Source organism: Petaurus breviceps, unplaced genomic scaffold (assembly GCF_028583685.1).
Source record: "Petaurus breviceps papuanus isolate PSGF00001 unplaced genomic scaffold, PetGlider_PUasm1.0 90823, whole genome shotgun sequence".
Taxonomy (NCBI): domain Eukaryota; kingdom Metazoa; phylum Chordata; class Mammalia; order Diprotodontia; family Petauridae; genus Petaurus; species Petaurus breviceps.
Genome location: NW_027187352.1, coordinates 8,798,138 through 8,820,383, shown reverse-complemented (window position 1 = coordinate 8,820,383; position 22,246 = coordinate 8,798,138). Strand labels below are relative to the sequence as shown.

Below are 22,246 nucleotides of genomic sequence, written 5' to 3'. Positions count from 1 at the left end.
ATTGAGTGACTTCTAGAAAGGGTGGTCTCTTCTATTGTGTAAGAGAGGTACTATGGTAGTGATTTCAGATTCATTAAAAATAGAATGCCACTAAATGAATGGGACAGAAGTGACAATTTGTTTTCTTTTTGCATCTTTAAACAGACTTCGGTAGTCTCCCCCCAAGATTTAGACCGTGCTGATGACCACTTGTCTCTGTCTTTTTTGATTCTTACTTATCCTGCACGTGCTCAAGTCCCATAACTAGTCCAACCCACAGTAATATCTCTCCCTTCTCTGAATACTTATAGAATCTATTCTATACTGTTCATTTGGCACTCATCACTTCATGTTAAAATTATCTTTTCTCTCCTTGTAGGCCATAGTCAGATTTAAAGGTTAGGGAGGATGGAATGGAATGTAGTCAGTACTTGGACCAAAGAATATTAGATTTGGACTCACAACACCTGCTTTCAAATGCTGGTTCTTGTATTGCATATGTGCCAAGGAAGTCACTTCATGGTATGAAGAAGTTGGACTAGATGACCCCTGAGGTGCCTTCCATCTGAGAACTGGCAAACCTGCTGTCTGTCTCCTTTTAACTAGATTGTAAACTTCTTGTAGACAGGGACAGCGTTTTTGCCTTTTTGGCCTCTTTTATTCCTAGGACAATTCTTTTTTTTTTTTTTTAAGCAATTGGGGTTAAGTAACTTGCTCAAGGTTACACGGACAGTTATTTCTGGGTGTGGTACTGAGTGTCTGAGCCCAGATTTGATCTCCAGGTCATCCTGACACTGGAGCCGGTGCTCTTACTCGCTGTGCTACCTGGCCACCCCTCCTAGGACAATTCTTAATACTACTACTAGTTGTCAAAAGAGAATGTGTGTTGCTTGTAATGAAACATACTTGTATTTTTCAGATGTTTGAAGTTTCTGGGAGGTAGACATCCAACACTGGTGCTTCCCCTCGTCCCAGACCTCCTGAGCACACATCCATTCTTTGATACTGCTGAACCTGATATGGATGACCCGGCCTGTATCCTTTGTGCTTAGGGCAGGTACTGCGAATTTGGCAGGGATTCTGGCATAACTCTGCATGCTGTGCAAATCAGATAATTTGTCTTTTGTTAGGTTTTTTTTTTTAATTTCTTCAGATAAAAAAAAAAATCCTTCATCTTCATTCCTAGGGGTTATGTAGTTTAACAAAAAGTATAATTTATTTTTTTTTTCCTTTTTGGAGGGGGGAAGGTAAGGCAGTTGGGGTTAAGTGACTTGCCCAAGGTCACATGGCTAGTTTTGTGTTAAGTGTCTGAGGCTGAATTTGAACCCAGGTCCTCCTGACTCCAGGGCTGGTGCTCTATTAACTGCGCCACCTAGCTACCCCTAATTTATTCTTAATAATAGTGATAATCACAATAGTATCCCTAGTGCTTTACCATTTCCGTACAATTCTGTGAAGCAAATAGTGCAAGTATTAGTGCTTTTTACAGATGAGGATACTGAGGATCCAAAAAGATTTAGACTTGCCCAAACATACCTAGTAAGTGTTAGAGCTCAGTTTTGAACTTGGATCTCTTGACACAAGTCTAGTGTTTTTTCCCCTCTACTGTGTTGCTTCATTGAGGGTGGTAGTAGGGCGAAGTCAAGCCTCCACTCACATACAACAAAGAGCTATAGTAATGATATGCCATCAGTAGAGCACTGGAAATGGGACTTGCCTTGATGCATCCATAATTTCTAACTTGGTCTCCCTTGTGGCTACAAGGATATGTTTATAAGAAAGCTAACTGGGGTAAAGAGTGGAGAAAAGTGCTAACTAGCTACATAGGCCTTGGACCCACCACCATCGTGATTCTGCTGCTTAGTACATGTGTGACCCCAGCCAGTCATGTCACTTAACAGGACCTCAGTTTCTTCATGTGTAGAAAGAAGACTCAGACCAAAGCATCAGCGTGAACTTTAAACACAAGAACTGACTGCCCTCTTACTGTATTTGCGTAGCTCTGGGTATTTTAAGTGGTATAATCATAGTGAGCCTGATGACCACTTGGGACTCAACTCTGTTTTGGCCACAACTACAGGATGACTTTGGCCTTCCTTTAGGGGTGCCAAAACTTCAGCTTTATAAAACTGCCATCAAGGCAAACTGGGAGTATTCAAGCAAAAGGCTGGATGGTGTCTTCTCAGGCAGAGAACTGGACCAGCTGGCCTCTGAGGTCCTCATCCGCCTTAGTGTTCTGTAATGCTAACTAGGGGGTTTTGTAACATTGCTTGCCATGCAGCGCAAGGTGGTGAGAGGTGGAGACCCTGGCTCACCTGGGCTTATTCCACTTATTAACTGTCTAATTTGTGGCAAGTTGTTTAACTTCTTTGAATCTTGGCCTCTTCATCTAGAAAACAAGGACAGTACTGCTTGCACTCCCTCTCTTGTGAGATTGTTTTGAAGAAAGAACTTTTTAAAGCCTTCAGGCAGCATTAAAGTAAGCCTCAGCTTCCTTAACCTTTAAAATAAGAGGTCTGGATGACTTGGTCTGAAGGGCCCTTTTAGATATGCATCTGTGATCTGGTGGCAGTTGTTACTGTTACTAATATTAATTTGAGGGTAGTTTAATTTACTTTGCATGATACAGTCAAGAACTAAGAAATCTGTAGCCTCGGTGCCGTTTTAAAATGTACCATTCGATAACTAACAGGGTGTTTCTTTCAAAGTTGTTATGTAAAGATAGGTGAAGTTTTTACCATGCCCTTTTGGTGGAATGCCTGCCAAACTTATAAGCTTCACTTTTCTGTTATGATGTGGAAGGATTTTTGCTTAACTACCTGACTGTGTCAGATATCGCTGTGTTGGTTCTTATCTTCAATGCCGCTGAAACCTGCCCCACCATGCCTGCTCTGTTCTCAGACCATACCTTCAGACACTATGCTTACCTCCGGGACAGTCTTTCTCACCTTGTTCCTGCTTTGAGAGTATGCTAAAAATCTTGGGTCAATTTTGGGTTCTTTGGTTGCCTTTTAAGTAAATAGGAAGAAACAAAATCATACTCAGTCTGAGATGAAAGCCAGTTTATTTTTAAAGAAAAAATACTTATCCTTCACTGCACTGTTGTTTATTTTTTATTATGGAGGGTAAGGAAGAGGTCTGTGTGTATTGATGGTATTTTAGACTCTGAATTACATCATGGCTTATTGCAGCAAAGACTTTGATTGTCCTCATCTGGCACTGTTCTTTGTATCTTGTTTCACACTCAAAGTTAGGAATAAATAACCCAGATAAAGTGAAGAATCAAATAATGGACCCATGAAAATGTGATGCTAATTAGTAATACCTTTTTGTCTGCATGAAATTGACTTCATTGTTGTGGGGAGCTCCCAGGACCCAGACTTCTTCTACCAAAACAGATCAACAGGTCTTCTGCAGTTGTTATCTTAGAGAGCTGTGTGAGGCATTGGGAGGTGAAGTGAATCACTTGCCCAGGGTCCGTGGCCTGTCCAAGGCAGGGCATGGACCTTGGTCTTCCTGACTCCAAGGCCAGCTCTCCACCACCGTCATGCTGCCTCTTGTGATGACATATTTTTATTTTTAATAAACATAATAGCAGTATTAAATGAGAGTTTCCCTAAATCTCTCCTCTGCTTCCTTGTGTTATGAAGGTGACCTTTGGGTGTCAGAGGTTCAGTTAGAAATCACAAACTCTTGTTGGTCTTACCAAGCTGGAAAAGCTTGAAGCTGAGCCTAATGATGGACTATGTCATCCAGAGACCCAGTGAGCTAAATTCAGAGAAGTCTAATCACTAGGTATTGGTTTATTCATATTTTTTTTTAGACAACACCAGATTAATCCATCTCCTAAAACATGGAACAGCTGTTGATAGGAGGCACTACCAAACCTGTAATCCATTCCTGTATTCAGTCCTTTTTTTGAAAGCATACATCACTTACTATGGGAACAGGTGATCATAATTTTCAGGGCCTTTCTTAAAGGGCAAACCAGATTTTGGCCTCTTTTTACTTAGCCCTTCCCCTGATTTGGTTGGTAAAAGAGAAGGGTTCCCAGAACTACACAGAAGAAATGGAATATAGTGGAATGAAGACCAGATTTGGACTCGGCAGACAGACCTGGGTTTGAATCCTAGCTCTGCTGTTTGCTCTCTCTTAACCTTTGGCAGGCAAATTTACCTCTCTGAACCAGGTCTGTTACTGTAGAGTGAAAAATTTAAACTCTCAGGTGATCTCAGAGGTCCCCTCTAGCTCAATCATATGGATAGCATCACTCTATTATGTTTGTTTGCTTAGTTACCAGGTAGAAAACTGCTGTCATCACCTGTTTCCCCAAGCATCACACCACATGAAGACCCTTCCCAGCAGTTTCTACAGCAAAGCCTAGAAAGGGTGTATAACCTTCAGCACCTTGATCCTCAGGGCACTCAGGAGCTCCTTCAATTTACAATCCGGTAAGGTGATTTTCTTGGAAATTTGTGGCCTCCTTCCTTTAACTTAGTAATACAAACAAACTTCCTAACTGGACTGTTTCATTGTCTTTATTTTTTATTTACTGTGCAATCCAGCCAAACTAGACTAGTCACCATTTTTGCCAACCTTGTCTTATACTTTTTTAACTCTCTGCTTTCATTCTCTCTCTTACCTATCCCTTAAAAGCACTCCTTCTCTTGCAACCTCATTTCTAGAAATCTTTGTTTAATTTCTACTGAGTTTTCAAAGTTCAGATCAAATGGCATGTCCTTTATGAAGGCTTCCCTGCACCCTCATGGCACTTCATTTGACTCTCATTAGTGCTCATTATATTCCACTCATTCTCTGTTTCCTGTATATATCTCCCCCCTTTTCCCTTCTTCATCTGTCCTTTTTTTTTCTCTCCCTTTTCTTTCTCCCTTTCCCTTTCTCTCTCTCTGCCCATCTTTCCCTCTCCCTTTTTCTCTTCCCCCCTCAACATTTGTCTTTCCTCTCCCCCACTCCCTCCTGTATCCTTTTTTGCTTAGAGTAGGCACAGCCAGTCTGGCAGAGATACTTGGGTATCTTTGGATGTAATGTAAATCAGATGTTTTAGTTTAGGTTTTTTTATGTTTTTTAAATTTCTTTCCAATGAAAAATTTCATTCTTAGAGTTGTTGATATTTTAACCAAAATAACATAGTTTATTCTTAGTAATATTGATAATCATGATGTTATTTATAGTTTACAAAATATTTTTGTTTCAGCAATCCTAGGAGGTAAGAGGTACAAATAAAGATTGAAAAGATTTGTTGCCCCTTTTGCTCCCCTTCCTCCTCTTCCTCCCTGCCTTCCTTACTCCTTCCTGTTTTATTTTCCCTACTAGATTAGAGGGACAAGAACCTGTAAAATTATAGGTATGGTTAAAAAAAAAGACCATATCATATATGTAATACACACTTAATAAATATTTTGTTTGGGTGAATGAATTTATTAGACTGAGCGTTTTGTTCTTATGTTCTAAGTATGAGACCATATTTTTTTTAAGTTCCTTGCTTTTTTCCCCCTTATCAGATCTTGTCCTGATTGATAGTGAAGACATAGAATCCATTAGAAAGAAGCTCTTTGCGGTTTGACTCCTTGTCAAGGGAATTTAAATGAAAATGAAAGGAATAGAAATTTTTAAAAATGACATTCAGAAGCCAAGTCTAGTTATCAAAATTTCACAGCTTATGTCAAATTTTGCTTTTAATGGACAATAAAGCAGTGCCATCTTTTACTTCTGGTCTAGGGGGATCACTTCTTCTCTTGCTCTCAAGGATTCCTGGTGCCAGCCATTATTTTGTTAATGTAATGGGATTTAAAATTCGATAATTCAGTCTGTTCCTTTTTTTTTTTTTTTAACTCTTCTTGCTCCACAATTAATCAGATGTTTCTGCTGTGCCTGTTATGTCCAAGGCCCTGTGTGAAGAGATAAAAAGAAATATATAGTTCAATTTTTAACTTCCAAAGCCTTTGCTGGAAAATATGAGATTGGAGGGATTACTCATATGAAGAATTATTGAATAAAAAATTGGGAGAGTAGAAGGACCTTTGAAATTCATTCATTTAACATTTATTAAATACTGTGTGCCAGATGTTGTAATAGGCCCCAGAAAAATACAAAAATAATAGACATAAAGCACATTGTCTAACCAAATATCAGCTATGAGACCATCTAATCTAACCTCATTAGCTTTCTTTTTCATAGTTTTGTATTAATAAATAAAACTTATAAAACATATAAACATGTTAAAACTTATTTTCAGTAAAAATATTTTAGTGAACTAATAACAAAAATCTCTCTTTTATTCCCTGTCTTCTTCCATTTCAGCAACAATTCAACAGACAATTTAGTCAATGCCTATGTAGAGGGACTGTAGGAGATACAAAGTTTAGGTAAAACTCACTGCTCATGGTGGAATTTATAGGTCTAATCGGAGAATATAACATCTCTAGATACTGCCAAACTACATAAAAGAGGTGCAGACAAGGTACTTTGTGATGTGTAAGGGCAGGGAGGAGGGTTGAGAAAGGTTGCCTGAAGTCGATCACTTTTGAGTGAGGAGAATGAATTCATTAAGCTGAGGGAGGGGTGAAGAGTACTGGAGTGAGAGCAGGAGCAGATGCTTACAGGTAGAGTGAAATCGATTTCCTCCTGCTACAGAATGTGGTATGGACCAGGAACCAGGGAGGTGTGAGCTAACTTCCACAAAACCAGCCTGCACGGTGGTGAGTGATCTAGGAAGCTGTGGTGGAGACCCGGGGCCATTGGGGTGGGCATTGCCCCCACATGGATCAATAGAGCACTCAGTTGCGGGCCCTTGGAGCAAGAGGAATGTAAAAAGTGTGGAGAATTTGATGGGAGCTTTTGCTACCTCAGGGAACCTCCTTGCTCACTTTTTTAACCTTCATGCGACTTTCATTTATTTTTGTTCTCTGAACTGCCCTGAAAAATGCTTCTACCTGAAGGCACTAGAATACAATTTTAGCAAAAGGAGTATTTATTTAAGCCCTTTTGCTCTGCATGGTCCCTTGTACCAGATGCAGAAGAGGGATCTCAACAGAAAAAAAGGAGAGAATGGGTAGCAGTTATAAGAAAATATTAGGAATGATAGAGGGAAGAGAGGCTCCCTTAGGCTCAGTGAAAACGAGCTCAAATTGCTCAAGAAGGCAATTGGGGGGAAGTGCCCATTTTCTTAGCTCCACTGGAATAAAGATGATGGTTCTGTTCAACCTCTGAGGGAGAGGCAGCATGACTTAGTGGGTGGATAGAAACCTGGTCTGAATCAAGAAAACCTGTGTTCAAACCTCACCTCTGGCACGTACTGGCTTTGCTGACCCTTAACTAGTCAAAAGTAGAGTGTAAGAGAGGTCTAGAGGAGGTTCCACAATTCTCCTATGAAAAGACCTAATTAAGCTAAACCTTTTTTCTAAAAATAAAAAGCTAACAATGTATTCTTATGTATACCATCTCCTTTCATTTTGGTAGCAACAGCTGTGTATTGTAAGCTAGAACCTGATATGAGGCCTGACCTTAGTGAATGAGCACATGATTCCTTAGATTGGAAATTTGGCTTATACTGATCTCATTGTGCACCTTACAATGACTTCAATATAAGAGAAGCAGCAACATAGTACAGTCGGAAAAGCAGTGACTTGGGAATTAGAAAACCTAAGTGTGAGTCCTGTCAGCAGCTGTATATGCTATCAAACAAGTTACTTAACCTTTCTCCTCTAAAATAGGCAAGGTGATGTTGGCTCTGCTTGGCTCACAGGACCATTGTAAGCCCTTGGTAAACTACCTCTCAGTATTACTCTGAGTTGCTCTTTTTTATCAAAGGTCAAGTTTTCATGATAAAAGTTTGGGCTGCTTGGAGTGAGGTGTCTGTATTCCAGAGTGATAGAAACATGTTATGAAAATGTGCCTGTTATTAGAGTATGTGTTACTGCAGTAAAGCTGTATCCCCTTTATAGAATCCTAGAACCCCAGAGGTAGAGGACCGAAGAAATTCTGTAGGCTAACATAATTTCCCTTGATGAACATTTTAAGTGCCTGCTATATTCAGAGCACTGTTCTGGGTGCTGAGGAGGATAAAACATGTAGGTAACAGATGATCCCTGTTCCCATGGACCTCAGATAACTAGCAGGGAGTTCATTTCAGCAGACATTTATTAAGCACCTTCCGTGTTCTAGGCATTTTGTTGCTTGTTAGGGATACAAAGACAAGAATGAAACAGTCTCTGCCCTTCAAAGCGTTTACTTTCTATTGAGGGCAGAGAGGGAACAGCACTTAGATATACACATATATATGTAAATCTTCATTTCCAAAAGGAGCCCATGGGTCTAATATGAAGATCAGGTTGTTGCTAATAGAACAGGGGTTCTGGAGGGCATAATGAAAGGGTAGGAAGGGGAAGAGAGATGCCCAAAGGATCAGCGTGATACCTGGCATGGATCAGCGTGAGAGAGCAAGGAATGGTGGGCAGAGCTTCAGCTTTGGCAGTCTGTTGTTCAGAATAAGAGGTAGCCATAGGGCAATAAATTGTCACTTCTTTTACAATAGCAAAAGTATAACATATAACAGTACATGTGTGGATAAGAAATGAGTGAATTATAAAGGCCGAAAATACCAACATTCATTCAACCAAATTTCTTTGTACTAGATGGTGAATAAATATATATGTGTATGTATGTATATATATGTGTGTGTATACACACATGCACACATACACACATATATATTTACCAAAAAAAACCATCTTCCAGGAACTTAGAATTAAATTAGGAAAGACATGTTTATAAATATGCTAAAAGGGAGAGTGAGATAAGTGCAAAGGTGAGGTCTGGTCAAAGTTCTGTGATATGTCTGAGGAGGAACCTGGAGGTAATGATCAAGAAATCTTTGTGGGGGAGACAAACGCCTAAGATGGGCCTCAAAGGGAAAGGGGATCTTAAGCTACAGTTCATTCTATACAGGAATTGAATGAACAAAGACACAGGCAGGAGAGGGCAGGATGAAAATAGAGAGCCAAAGATAAGATTAAATATAGAGTATGTGAAAGAAAATAGTATGAGGTAAGACTGGAAAGGTATATTGGAGCAAGGTTATGGAGGGACATGAATGCCGCAGCCAGGAGTTTGCGTTTTTTTCAGTAGGCAATAGGGAGCAACACTGAAGATTTTCGAATATAGAAGCAGCTGGGTGGCATTGTGGATAGAGTTCTGGTCCTGGAGACAGGAAGACCCAAGTTCAAATGTGATCCCAGATATTTATTAGCTGTGTGAACCTGAGCAAATCACAAATGGGAATAAGGATAGCACCTACCTCCTAAGGTGGTTGTGAGGATCAAATGAGGTGATATTTGTAAAGGGTTTTGCAAACCAGAAACATTCTATAAATGGTAGCTGTTACTATATAGGAGTGACATGATCAGGGCACCCCATTAAGAAAATTACTTAGCCAGCATTCTGAAGGAATGGATTAGAAAGGAGATAGACTGCAGACAGGAAAAACCGTTTAAGAGACTGACAGGGGGCAGCCAAGTGGTAGAGTGGATAGAGCACCAGCCCTGAAATCAGGAGGACCCTAGATCAAATGTGGACTCAAGATGCTTGATATTTACTAGCTGTGTTAACCCCAGTTACCTTGCAAAAAAAGAGAAAGAGACTGTTAGAGGAGTCTAGATAAAAAGAGATGAAGACCCGAACCAAATGCTCGAAAGGTGTCATGTGGTGTCTTCAGTTTCTGTGGCTTTTTCCCTTTCTAAGATTCCATGAATGGAGTTTCTGTATATGTGCAGTTCTTCTGGGGCAGAGTGTGAAACAGATGGTATGCTTAGTTTGCTTAGAAGTGATGGTAATTTGTATAAAGTGCATCTTGTGTTTTCTCTTAGGAATGTTTTACATATCAGCTTCTGTCTATGTGTGGTGTGGTTGTGTTCTTTGAAACAATATGCCTGCCACCCATCTTTGGAAGTCTCACTAGAGCTGTGCACATTTTCTAATCTGGGAACTATTTCAGAAAATAGTGAGGTAGAAAGGAAATGTTTGTAATCTGTAATCATCTGGGCGCAGAGTTGAAAATAGCTTTTGAAAAATCACCAAAGCTCTGTTCTTATTTTGATCTTTCTAACATACCTTGTTACTATGTAAACCTCTAAGCGGAATTAATAGTAAATTCAGTGTTTAGAGATTCTCAGGGACAGAAAGAGAAATATTTGCGATAAATAACATTTGGTTTAAGTATTTAATCAGCATTTAATTTTTGTGACTGGCTTTATCCATGAATTTTAACAGAAACAAGGATGATTTTAAAAAATTAATGTATTTAATCTGTTATATTGTTTGTGCAACTCATCAAACACAGCAAATGTGTTCTTAAATGTTTCAAAAATATTTATACCTTTCATATGGACTCAGTTCTGCTGAAGTGCCTCCTATTTGGAGAAGGAATGCTAATGGGAAGGACTATTTTTCACTACCAGATTTCACTATATTTTCTTGTGGTTCCTTTTGTCTGTTTTGAAATCAATATTTTTTTTCCATTTTGACTCTTGTTCTCATAGATACCTGATCAGTAAATAAATAAAAATTTATTGTCCTGAGCCAAATGCCAATTGATTGTCAGGTTCGTTGTCTTCAGAAAACTTCTGATACAATTATAGAAACAAAAGACCAGTTAAATTATAGAACATATTATGTTCTTGGGAGTGTTTTGAGTATGGTTGATGTAAGATTCGCCTTTTATACTTTTAATTTATTTTTTAATTAACAAAAAATATACTTAGCCTCCCATCTCCCAAAATTGGGGGGGAGAAGCAAAACAAAATCTCTGCAGCAAATATCCATATTCAAGTAAAAAATTCTAACATTGACCTTGACCAAAAAAATAGGCTTCAGTGGGCACGCTGGCTCTGTGACCTCTATCATTAATATAATTAAAACTGTTCTTTATCTTTTCTGTGATCCATATTGTCTCTTGTTTGATCGGGAAGTCTTCCCTATCCATAGATCTAAAAGGTAACTTTTTCCTTGCTCTTCTAATTGTTTATAATGTCACTTACATCTGAGTCATAAAGAACTTGCTGTAAGACGGAAGGTGTCGGTATCCACCTACTTTCTGCCAGACTTCTTCCCAGGTTACCCAGCAGTTTTTGTTGAAGAATGAGTTCTTACTTCAAGAGCTGGGCTCTTTAAATTATTCAGATATCAGGCTACTGTTTTTGTTTGATTAATTTTATTTTGTTTAATTAGTCTGATCCATTGATTAACCTCTCTATTTCAAAAGTGTACCAAATTGTTTTGATGATTATTGCTTTGGTGTAAAGTTTGAGAGCTAGTACTGCCAAACCTCCTTCCCAATTGTTTTCACTATTTTCCTTGATATTCTTGACCTTTTGTTTTTTCAGATCAATTTTGATATTTTTCCTTGATCTCTAATAAGCTCTCTAAACTAAATAATTCTTTGGTGGTTTCATTTGCATGGCACTGAATAAGTTAATTTTTATCATTTTTATTATTTTGACATGGCCCTACCATTAACAGGTAATATTTTTCTATTTTTTTAGGTTTGTTTTTTATTACTGTAAAGTATTTTGTAGTTACAGTCATATAGCTGCTCTCTGTGTCTTTGCAGGTAGACTCCCAAGTGTTTTATGTATTCTACAATTATTTTAAGTGGAATTTCTCTGTTCTGGCTCTTTATCTTGCTGGGTCTTGTTGGTAACATAACAGAAATACTAATGATTTTATGTCCTGTAACTTTGCTGAAGTTATTAATTGTTCCACTTATTTTTTAGTTGACTCTAGAGTTCTCTAAATCATTTTACCATTTGTAAAAAGTTATAATTTTGTTTCTTCTTTGTCTATGCTTATTCCCCCAATTTCTTTTTTCTTTTTTTGCTGCCATAGCTGGCATTTCTAGGACCATATAAAATAGTAGTCATGATAATGGACATCCAAAGCTTTACCCTGATGTTATTGGAAAGACCTCTAGGGGCGGCCAGGTAGCACAGCGAGTAAGAGCACCGGCTCCAGTGTCAGGATGACCTCGAGATCAAATCCCGGGCTCAGACACTTAGCACCCACCCAGAAACACCTGGCCGTGTAACCTTGAGCAAGTTACTTAACCCCAATTGCTTAGGGGCAGCCAGGTGGCTCAGCGAGTAAGAGCACCGGCTCCAGTGTCGGGATGACCTGGATCAAATCTGGGCTCAGATACTCAGCACCACACCCAGAAATAACTGGCCGTGCAACCTTGAGCAAGTTACTTAACCCCAGTTGCTTTAAAAAAAAAAAAAGACCTCTAGTTTATTTCCATTACTTATAATGCTAGCTCTTGTCTTTAGATAGATAATACTTATTATATTACTCTTCCATTTATTCCTATGTTTTCTAGTGCTTTTTGAAATTAATAGGCTTTATATCTATGATTATAATATTAAGTTATTCTTACTATATTATACTTATTAACTGCTTAGTAGGAATAAAGACTTGATTTGGCAGCTCACTGATAACAGAGATCTCTAGAATGAGGAACCTCTCTCTGCCAGTGCAAGTTGGCACCCTTGCTACAGCTTACAATCTTAGAGCTTCTTGGAACTCTGAGGTTTACAGAGCAAGTCTGTGTCAGTCAGGACTTGAACCTGGGGCTTCTTGGCTGTAAATTCGGCTCTTGTTAGATTTCTTCATTCCCATTCTAATTGAAAGGTATTGTGGGATCGAGAAAAGGACAGGCCTTGGAGGTAGGGAAACCTTTGTTTGAATTCTGGCTCCAACCCATGCTTTTGTGACCTTGTACAGGTCATCTGGCGTTTTTGAGCCTATGCCTCCTCACCTACAAGTCTGGGAGAAAACTGCTTCTGCTACCTACTTTGCAAGATTTCTGTAAGGAGAATTCTTGGTAAATTTTAAAGTGCTATAAGTGAGTAGTAGCTGTTGTTATTGTACAAATTTAATCCTCCCAGTAGTTTTGTGAAGTAAGTAGAGCAAGTATTATCATCTCCACTTTAATAGATAAACTGAAATTTAGATAGGAAGTCATGTAGGTGGTATGGCAGTGGTCTGCCTCCTAGAAAACTGGGTACTGCCTCCAGTTGGGTTCTGTATGCATGCACATGCCTGTGTGTGCACATGCCTATGTGTGTTTTCTTTTACTGAGCTCTTACTGTCGGGTTTACTCTACATTGGATCATTATAGTATATAAAGCCAGGTCTTGAACCCCCAACTTCATCTAACTCCCAAGCCTGGGCTTCCTTTCTTTGTATCATATTGCCTTTCTATGTGAACCAGTTATATTCCACCAAGACCAGCTCTGCCTCCTTTCATTGCAACCTCTCCTCCCCTCCCTTTCTATTTTTGTGAACTTTACTAGTTAGCATTTCCCTCGGTTGAATGGAAATGTGTTGCTTGTTATTTTGTTCAAATTAAAGGTGATTGCATTCATTGTAGAGACTGTGACATCAGTAGGTTTCCCAGCAGTCTGCGGAGTCATGTACCATAATGAATGACTAGCTGCAGGGCCTGTTGTGCTAGCCAGCCAACAAAGAGTAGGATGGATTTGGCCAGTGCCCAAGTCAAGTCAGCTGCACAGCTGGTTTGGCATCTCTCACATGGTAAAAAAATCTACCCGGAGAGCAAAGGAGAGCTAGGTCAAAGAAACACACATAAAGAACAAGGACTCCACTGTGAGCTAGTTAGGGTTGTTTAGGTAAAATCTAGATAGCCACTTGTAGGGAGTGTTGTCAAAGGGGATTCTTTCTTCAGAGGGGTTAGACTAATGCCTGGCTTTCCCAAAAGCAGTGTTTTGGACAGCTAGGTGGTACAAGGCCAGGCCTGGAGTCAGGAAGAATCATCTTGGTGAATTCAAATCTGGCCTCAGACACTTAATAGCTGTGTGACCCTGGGCAAGTCACTTAACCCTGCTTGTCTTAGTTTCCTCATCTGTAAAATGAGCTGGAGAAGGAAATGGCAAATTACTCCAGTGTCTTTGCCAAGAAAACCCCAAATGGGGTCATGAAGAGTCGGACATGTCTGAAAAAAGCCTGAACAACAGCTGTTATCTGGGGGCCAGCTGTCCTACATACTCACCTGGTGCAGCTTTAGCATAGGTCTTTTTGCCTCTCGGGAGTTCAGTTTTCTCCTCTGTAAAAATGAATAAATTGGACTACATCCCTATTAGGTTCCTTTCAACTCCAGGTTCTGTGATCTGTGAATCAGAACTAAATTATAGGCCTGACTGTGCTACCAACTACCAGTATAGCCTTGAGCATGAAGTTCATAGATCCCCTTCTCTGAGCCCACTTTTCTATCTGTAAAAGGAGAGTGTCACAGTAGATCATTTCTAAGGCTCCTGGATTTCCATCTTCAGCATGACCTTTGAGGTCCCTTCTAATTTGAAACTCTGTTTTAAAGTTTTGGGTCTCATGAGATGATTTTTATTTCTGTAGTATTCCCCATCTACATTTGCTTCTGAATTTTCTATCTTGCAGTGACCTGCAGAGACTTGGAGAACTTCAGTCTGACCTGGCAGGAGTAGCAGACTTTTCCGCCACTTATCTTCGGTGTCAGCTGCTTCTCATCAAGGTTGGGCTCCGTCTTGGGGTTGTGGTAGTTATGATGTAATGACATTTTTAAGCCCTGGGGCAAGTCTTAGAGACCGCATAGTGTCCCACATTGGCCTTTAGAATAAGAGAAGTTTGGATTGGAACTCAGTTCTGACACACTGACTAGCTTTGTGATCAGGGACACATACTGAACCCTTCTGAGCCTCAGTACTTTCATTTATAAAAGGGGGATAATAATATGCAATACTGCCTGTCTCATGGAGTTTCAAGGAAAATTCATTGTGAGCTTTGAAGCCCCATAGAAATGTGAAAATTAGCAATTGTTTGTTGTTAATATTTACAGGGAGAAACTTGTCCCCTTACAAATACCACATATTTACCAGCATAATTTTATTTTCCCTTTAATTAAAGAAATAATAACTCTTCCAGGAAATAGATTTTTTTTCTGATCCTTTGGAGTAGTTGCTAAAGACTTACAGTTTTGTGAATATGGGACGTCAGCACACCAGGCAGCCAGGGAGATGTGTTTATGTATTTAAGATGTCTTGCCAAGGGATATGTTTATATCAGGATCCCGAGTAAAACATTCTTTTGATGGTACTGTAAAAGTTGAATGACAAAAGACTTGCTTAAATTTTCTTGGTATTCTTTGTGGAGGCACAAGTCATTTTATTAAAGTTTAAAAAAACAACCCTAGTTTTCTTTGTTCCTCAGAGCAAACCCTTATTGACATTTATATCTTGGCTAGCCAATAAATCTTCATATACAGGATTGTGATCCAAAGAGCTATTCTAGGTCAGCAGAGTTAGACCAGTTAGCTAGCTGAATATTTGGTATCTTCAGTAGTTTTCTGCACAATAAATCAGTGCATAGGTTTTAGGGGACACCTTAAGAGACTATTTCCAGTTGATAAGTCTCTGCAGCAATCATAGTCCACTTTTAGCTTGAATCTTATTAATGATGTTTTGGCTAAAGTCAGAATAAATGAGAGTGTGCAAAAGAGACCAAGACAATTGTCAGAGGCTGTTTTTTTTTTTTTTATTAGCATGCCGGTGTACTATAAAAAAAAAAACTGGGTTTGAATACCATCTCTGCTATTTAGTTCATTTTCTTTTTTCTCTCAGCCTCTGTTTCCTTATCTGTAAGATATAGATAGTAATGCCTTGCTCTGACTAACATTAATAGTAGGTTTTATTTACATAGCTCTTCCTGGCTACAAAACGCATGGTGTCAGTAATGTTATTAGCCTGAGAGTTAGGAGACTTTGAACTAGTACTTCTACTATTTTTAATGCTTATCCCTGGAATTATCACTTCTTTGTCTGAACTTGTTTCTATTTCTGTAAGAAAGAAGGTAGTTGGACTTCATAATAGCACAGCTCCTTCCAGCTCTGTCATTTGATGCTTTAATATTCTGTATCATGTGTACTAGCATTCTGTGTTCTAAAGTCACTTCTAGCACTGTTACTCTGTGTCCTAAAGGCCCTTTCAGTTCTGGCATTCTCCACTTTAAAATCCCTTAGCTCCAGAATTCTGTGAATCACATTTAAATGGCAATGAAAAAACAATTGCCAGCAGCTTATCCAGCCACCTCCTCTGCAGGTTGTCTAATGAAAGTCAGCCTGTCTCGTCTTCTCATTCCCAACAAAAGGAAGAGGTCTTTGGGGCAACAAACGTTATTTTAAACACCTACTATGCACAGTTTTCTGTGTTAAATATTGGTCTTAATAATAAATTTGGTTTGAGACCCTAGTGTGGAAGATTTTTATTTTTGTTTTTAAATTGAAGATCAAAAATGGATGATAAAATGTAAAGCCATAAAGGACTTTAGAGATCATCTAATGCAGTTCCCTCATTTTTGAGTTAAGGAAACTAATATCCAGAGGGATTGAATAACTTGCAGGAAGTCACTCAGGTAGTAAGTTTTGGAGTTAGGATTCTGGTCTGGAGCCTTTGCCAGTACACCACAGCTAGGACCCTGACAGGCCTAGAGACTGAAGTCTCTCTTTTCAGTCACTCCTAGCTTCTGCCCCTTGGCATCTTGCTCATCCTTTAAGGTCCAGTTCAGGTATTGTTTCTCCTATAAATGAGGCTTTTCTGAAGTCTCTTAGCCTTTGCACCTGATGTCTGAGAGCTCTGTATATTTTTTTTTAAATACTTACATTCTAGTTTGTACATATGTATTATCCTTCTATTCCAATCTAAACTCCTTGGGGACAAGGACTATGTATTTTACTTCTGTCTTCCCAGCATCTAGTACCTAATATGGTGCAATTAATAAGTATAATGATTTATTAATTTACAAAGTATTTATCCCCATCATCTACTATTCCACATTACCTAATCTCCTGGGGACTTTTCATTAGTCAGATAAGATATACTCCCTGCCCTAAATCGACTCTTTCAGTATTTCTGAACCTTGTGAAACTGCACAGTTAATCAATAAACATTTATTAAGCACCAGCTTTGTGACAAGCACTGTGAGTGCTGAGCACTGTGACATCTTTGTAGATTTTATTTCATTGAGGGGCTGCTGCATCATGGCTCCTTTCTTTGCAGGCCTTGCAGGAAAAGCTGTGGAACATGGCTGCCCCGCTGTACCTGAAGCAGAGTGACATGGCCTCAGCTGCCGCTAAGCAGGTGAGTTCGAAACCATAGCCCCTCAGACACAGCCTGACTGACTGGGTCAGATATGTAGACTGTCCCAACTTTTAATGAAAGAATTGAGATAATATGTGTAAAGTTCTCAGAGCAATATCATTCCTGATCCACAGCCTATTAGGCATCAAAATAATGTATGAAATAGAATGCAAGATTTGGAGTTACTAGAAAGACCTGAGTTCAAATCCTGCCTCAGATACTTACTAGCTCTGTAACTTCTGGGCAAGTCACTTAACCTCTGACAGTTTCCTCATCTGTAAAATAAAAATAATAATACACTTTCTTCATGGGATTGTTTGAAGTTTAAATGAGATGACATATATAAAGTGCTCTGTAAAACTTAAAAGATATCTGTATTTATATAGTTAATATATTAGTTTTATGATAATATTTAATATATGTATGTATTAGCTAGCATTTATATAGAATTTACTGTGTGCCAGGAACTCTTCTTAGTGTTTTACAAATATTATCTCTTTTGATCCTTACAACAACCTGGAGAAGGAGGTGCTATTATCCCATTTTATATTTGAGGAAACTAAGGCACATAGATTGTTACTTGCCCACCTTCATTCAGCCACATTTGAACTCAGGTGTGTATGACTCCAGGCCCTGCACTATATGCAGTGCTCTGTGTGTGCATGTGTGCGTGCATGCGTACACACATATATGTCAAAGGTATGGTTTTTCCAGTCGCAGTTTATGGCTGTGAATGTTGGACTGTAAGGAGAGCTAAACACTGCAGAATCAACACTTGAATTGTGGTGCTGGAGAAGACATTGGAAAACCCCTTGGACAGCAAGGAGATCAAATCAGTCATTACTTTAAAATTTTAATATAGGCTGGTCATTGAAAGGTCAAATACTGAAGCTGAGGCTCAGATACTTTGGCCACATAATGAGAAGACAGGACTCATTGGAAGAGACTCTGATGTTGGTAAAGATCGAAGGCAAAAGGAGAAGGGTATGGTAAAGGATGAGATGGATAGATATGGAAACAACAAATATGAGCTTGGACAGACTTTGAGACCATAGTGGAGGATAGAAAAGCCTAGCCTGCTATGGCCCATGGGGTCTTGGGGAGTCAGACACAATTGTACACATCCATACACATTTAACACACTTCTGTAATTAGCCCTTGTTGTTTATTTACTTTTTCATTCAAAGGTAGGGATATTTGGGTATTACCCTGATATTTTGTAATATGCATAGAAGCAGTACTTACATTTTAAACAGCAGTGTTAACAGCAAAGAACTCTTAATTTCTTTAGTGCTTTAATATTTGTGAAGTGCTGTATCCATTGTGCCATACTCTGTCTCTCTGAAGCACCCCTACTTAAGAATCTTAAGTGTCTTAATTATGTGTGGGATCATTATTGTCATTAATAGGTAAAGCCATTTTGTTTCTAGATCATGGAAGAAACGTACAAGATGGAATTCATGTACAGTGGAGTGGAAAGCAGACAAGTGGTGATCATTCACCACATGAGGTTGCAAGCCAAGGCACTGCAGCTTATAGTAACCGCCCGGACCACTAGAGGGTGAGTGACTCCCCACATAGGAGTTTTTGAATTTTTGCATCATTAAGTGAAGTTTTCTTAAGTGTAATACACAAGAATATGCTGGAGTCAAAGTCAGGAAACCTCAGTTCTGGATTTGACCACTACCAGTTTGCTGCATCACCTTCAGAAAGTCCCTTTGCCCTCTCTCGCCCTATCTTCCCATTCTTCCCATTAAACTGAGAAGGCTGGATTAGGTGGTTCCTAGATGTCCATTGGATCAAAGAACTCTAGAGGTAGAAGGGACCTTGTAGGTCATCAAGTCCAACCCCCTTCATTTGCATATGAGGAACCTGAGGTCCAGAAAAGCTAAATGATTTGCCCAGGGTCATACAGCTAGTGTTGGGGGTGAGGTTTGAATTTAGGTCTCCTTGACTCCAGTTCTAGTGCTCCAACATTCTAGCATTCTGTCACTATAAAATTTAACTATGTAAGCAAGGGCTTAAAAATAATCAATCTGAATGGAGGCAGACTGCCTTACTCCCACATACTCCAGCAGAAAACTGAAATTTACTCCAGATTGAATGATGATTAAGAAATCCAGAGTCAAGGGGGGAAAATGGGTTTTTCATAAGGATGCATGAATACCTAGAAGAAATGAAGCAAGAGATTTAAAATTAAATAATCTTTTAGAGGAAAGAATTAGAAGATAAGTAATTTAGAAGAGAAAATGGTAAAGCTTACCCTCGAAATGGACTCCCTGAAAAGTAGAATAGACCAGAAAGAAAGAAGTTGGTTCCATCAGACAGTAAGTCATATTAGAGAACAAAATCAAAAGATTGAAAAAGTAAAAGAAAATTAAAATATCTAGCATAAAAAACAACTGGCCTCAAAAACAGGTCAAGAAGAGAGGATTTAAGAATCATTGGACTCTCTGAAAACCATGATTTAAAAGAAAATAAAAGCCTGTATATTCTATTTCAAAAATCATAATTGAAAGCTGCCCAGGTCTATTAGAGCCAGAGGACAAAGAGAAGATAGAAAAAATCTGCCTCTTACCTCCTCAGAGAAACTCTAAAAGGAAAAATCCCAGGAATGTCCTAGCCCAAATCCAGAGCTTCTGCTTCAAAGAAAAACTGCTGCAAGCATGCAGAAAGAAGCCTTTCAGATACCAAAGGACAAAGGATCACATAAGACCTGCCAACTTCTCTAAATAAGAGATCGTGGAATACAGCAATGCAGAAGGCAAAAGATAGAGGCGTCCAGCCACAAATAGCTTACCCTGCAGAGCTCGGTGTATTATCCTACAGGGGAGGGGGAAAGGGATGGCTGCCCAGTAGGCATCTTACCCTCTACATGGTCAAAATTGAACTCATTCAGATTGATTATTTTTAAGCCCTTGCTTACATACTTAAATTTTATAGCGACAGAATGCTAGAATGTTGGAGCACTGGAATTGGAGTCAAGGAGACCTAAATTCAAATTCTCTTTACCCCTAAACCTCTGACTTTTCTATTTCTGTCAAGGGCAGCACTCTCTTTCCAGTCTCAGGTTTACAGCCTAGGTGTCATCCTCAACTTCACGCTGTCTCCCCCCACCCCTCCATCCCATCTGTTGCCAAGGCCTGTTGATTTTACCTTTGCAACATCTCTTGAGTGTACCTCTGACCCTGCCACCACCTTGGGACATCACTAAATGCCCAAACTATTCCTACAGCCTTCTGCTGGGTCTGCCTGTGTCAAATCTCTCCCCACTCCAGTTCATCCTCCATTCAGCCTTCAGCCATGATTTTCTCAAAGCACAACTCTGACCGTGTCACCCCCCTGCTCTGCTCAGTAAACTCCACTGGTTCCCTATTTCCTCCAGGATCAAATATAAAATCCTCCATTTGGTGATTAAAGCCCTTCATAACCTGACCCCTTCCTAGCTTTCCAGTCTTTTCACACCTTTGTACTTGCCAGGAACTTTTCAGTCCAATGCCACTGGCCTCCTTGCTGTTCCATGAATAAGACACTGCATCTCTTAACTCTGGGCATTTTCTCTGGACATTGCTCCATGCCTGGAATGTTCTTCTTCCTCTGCTTGGACTACTGACTTCCTTAGCTTCCTTTTAAGCCCTAACTAAAATCCCACCTTCTACAGGAAATCTTCCCTAACCCCAAGAGTTTTCCCTCTGTTAAATATTTCCTGTCTGTTCTTCATATAATTTCTTTGTATATATTTGTTTGCTTATTGTTTCCCCCATTAGATTGTGAGCCCCTTGAAATCAGATGTTGTCTTTTACCTCTTTTTTGTATCCCCAATGCTTAACACATTGCCTAGCATGTAGTAGGCACTTAATAAATGTTTATTGGCTGACAAGTAGTTGAGGGGATCAGAAAAGGCTTCATGTAAGAGGTGATCCTAACTTTGTGTTGAAGGAAGAAAGGGATTTTGTGAGGCAGAGCTGAGGAGAGAATGCATTCCAGTCATGGGAGATGGCCACTGGGAAGGCACAAAATGGAGTAGAAGTCTCCTGTGTGAGAAACAGAAGGGGAGATCTTTTAGGCTAGATCAAAGAATACATGGTGGGAAATCACATACTACAAGGCTACAAATAGATTGGGGCAAAGTATGAGAATGGCTTTAAAAGCTAAACAGAAGGGGGTGCTAGTAGTGGTAGGTAGTGCAGTGAGTAGAGCACTGGCCCTGGAGTCAGGAGGACCTGGGTTTGGATCCGGCCTCAGTCACTTGACACAAAAAACTAGCCCTGTGACCTTGGGCAAGTCACTTAACCCCAATTGCCCTTCCCTCCCCCCTCCAAAAAATAAAAATAAAAGCTACACAGAAGAGTTTATATTGTATCCTAAAAGCAATAGAAAACCACTGAAATTGGTTAAGCAAGAGAGTGACATGGTCAGATATGTGCTTAAGAAAAATTACTCTGGCAATAATAGTGTTGAGAGACCAATTAGGAGACTTTTGTGACCATCTCTGTGAGAGGTGACAAGGGCCTGAGCTAAGGTGGTGCCTATGGGGATGGACAGAATGTTGTGGAGGTAGAAATGGTGAGATTTGGCAACTGATTGGATATATGAGGTGAGGGTTAGTGAATATTTGAGTATAATGCCATATTAGGAAGAGACCAGAACAGTGATGCCTTCTGCAAAAATAAGGAGGTTTAGAATTGGAGGTGAGGGGTGTGGGAGGACATGATGAGGCCCATTTAGGAAATACGGAGTTTGAGATGTTTTCAGGACAGCTGGTTGTGACTGAACTGGGTAATTTGTGATTAAAGATCAAGGCTAAGGGGAGAGACTGGTGCTTTAGCTAATATAGGTCTGTGTCATCCACATGGAGATAGTAACAAAGACCATGTGAGCTGATGAAGTTACCAAGAGAAGCAATACAGAAAGAGAAGAGGGTGGACCTAGCATAGAACCTTGGAGAATACAGAGATGGAAGGGCATGATCTGAATGATGATAAATCAGGAAGAGCCTGTGAAGGAGTGATCAGATGGGAAGGGTGAACCACCAGGGAAGAATAGTGTCACTAAAGCCCAGAGAGGAGAGG

General features: G+C 39.6%; 1 protein-coding gene across 2 annotated transcripts in view; it reads left to right on the top strand.

Annotated features, from left to right (window-relative positions):
• The window catches only part of INTS4 (integrator complex subunit 4), a 90,506-nt gene that overhangs the window by 50,258 nt on the left and 18,002 nt on the right, over positions 1-22,246 (top strand). For both annotated transcript variants that reach the window (XM_069070931.1, XM_069070932.1), the window contains exons 13-18: positions 899-1,014; positions 2,812-2,945; positions 4,273-4,430; positions 14,461-14,554; positions 17,094-17,174; positions 18,605-18,735. In XM_069070931.1, the coding sequence (XP_068927032.1) occupies positions 899-1,014; positions 2,812-2,945; positions 4,273-4,430; positions 14,461-14,554; positions 17,094-17,174; positions 18,605-18,735 (714 nt within the window). The remainder of the gene's footprint in view (positions 1-898; positions 1,015-2,811; positions 2,946-4,272; positions 4,431-14,460; positions 14,555-17,093; positions 17,175-18,604; positions 18,736-22,246) is intronic.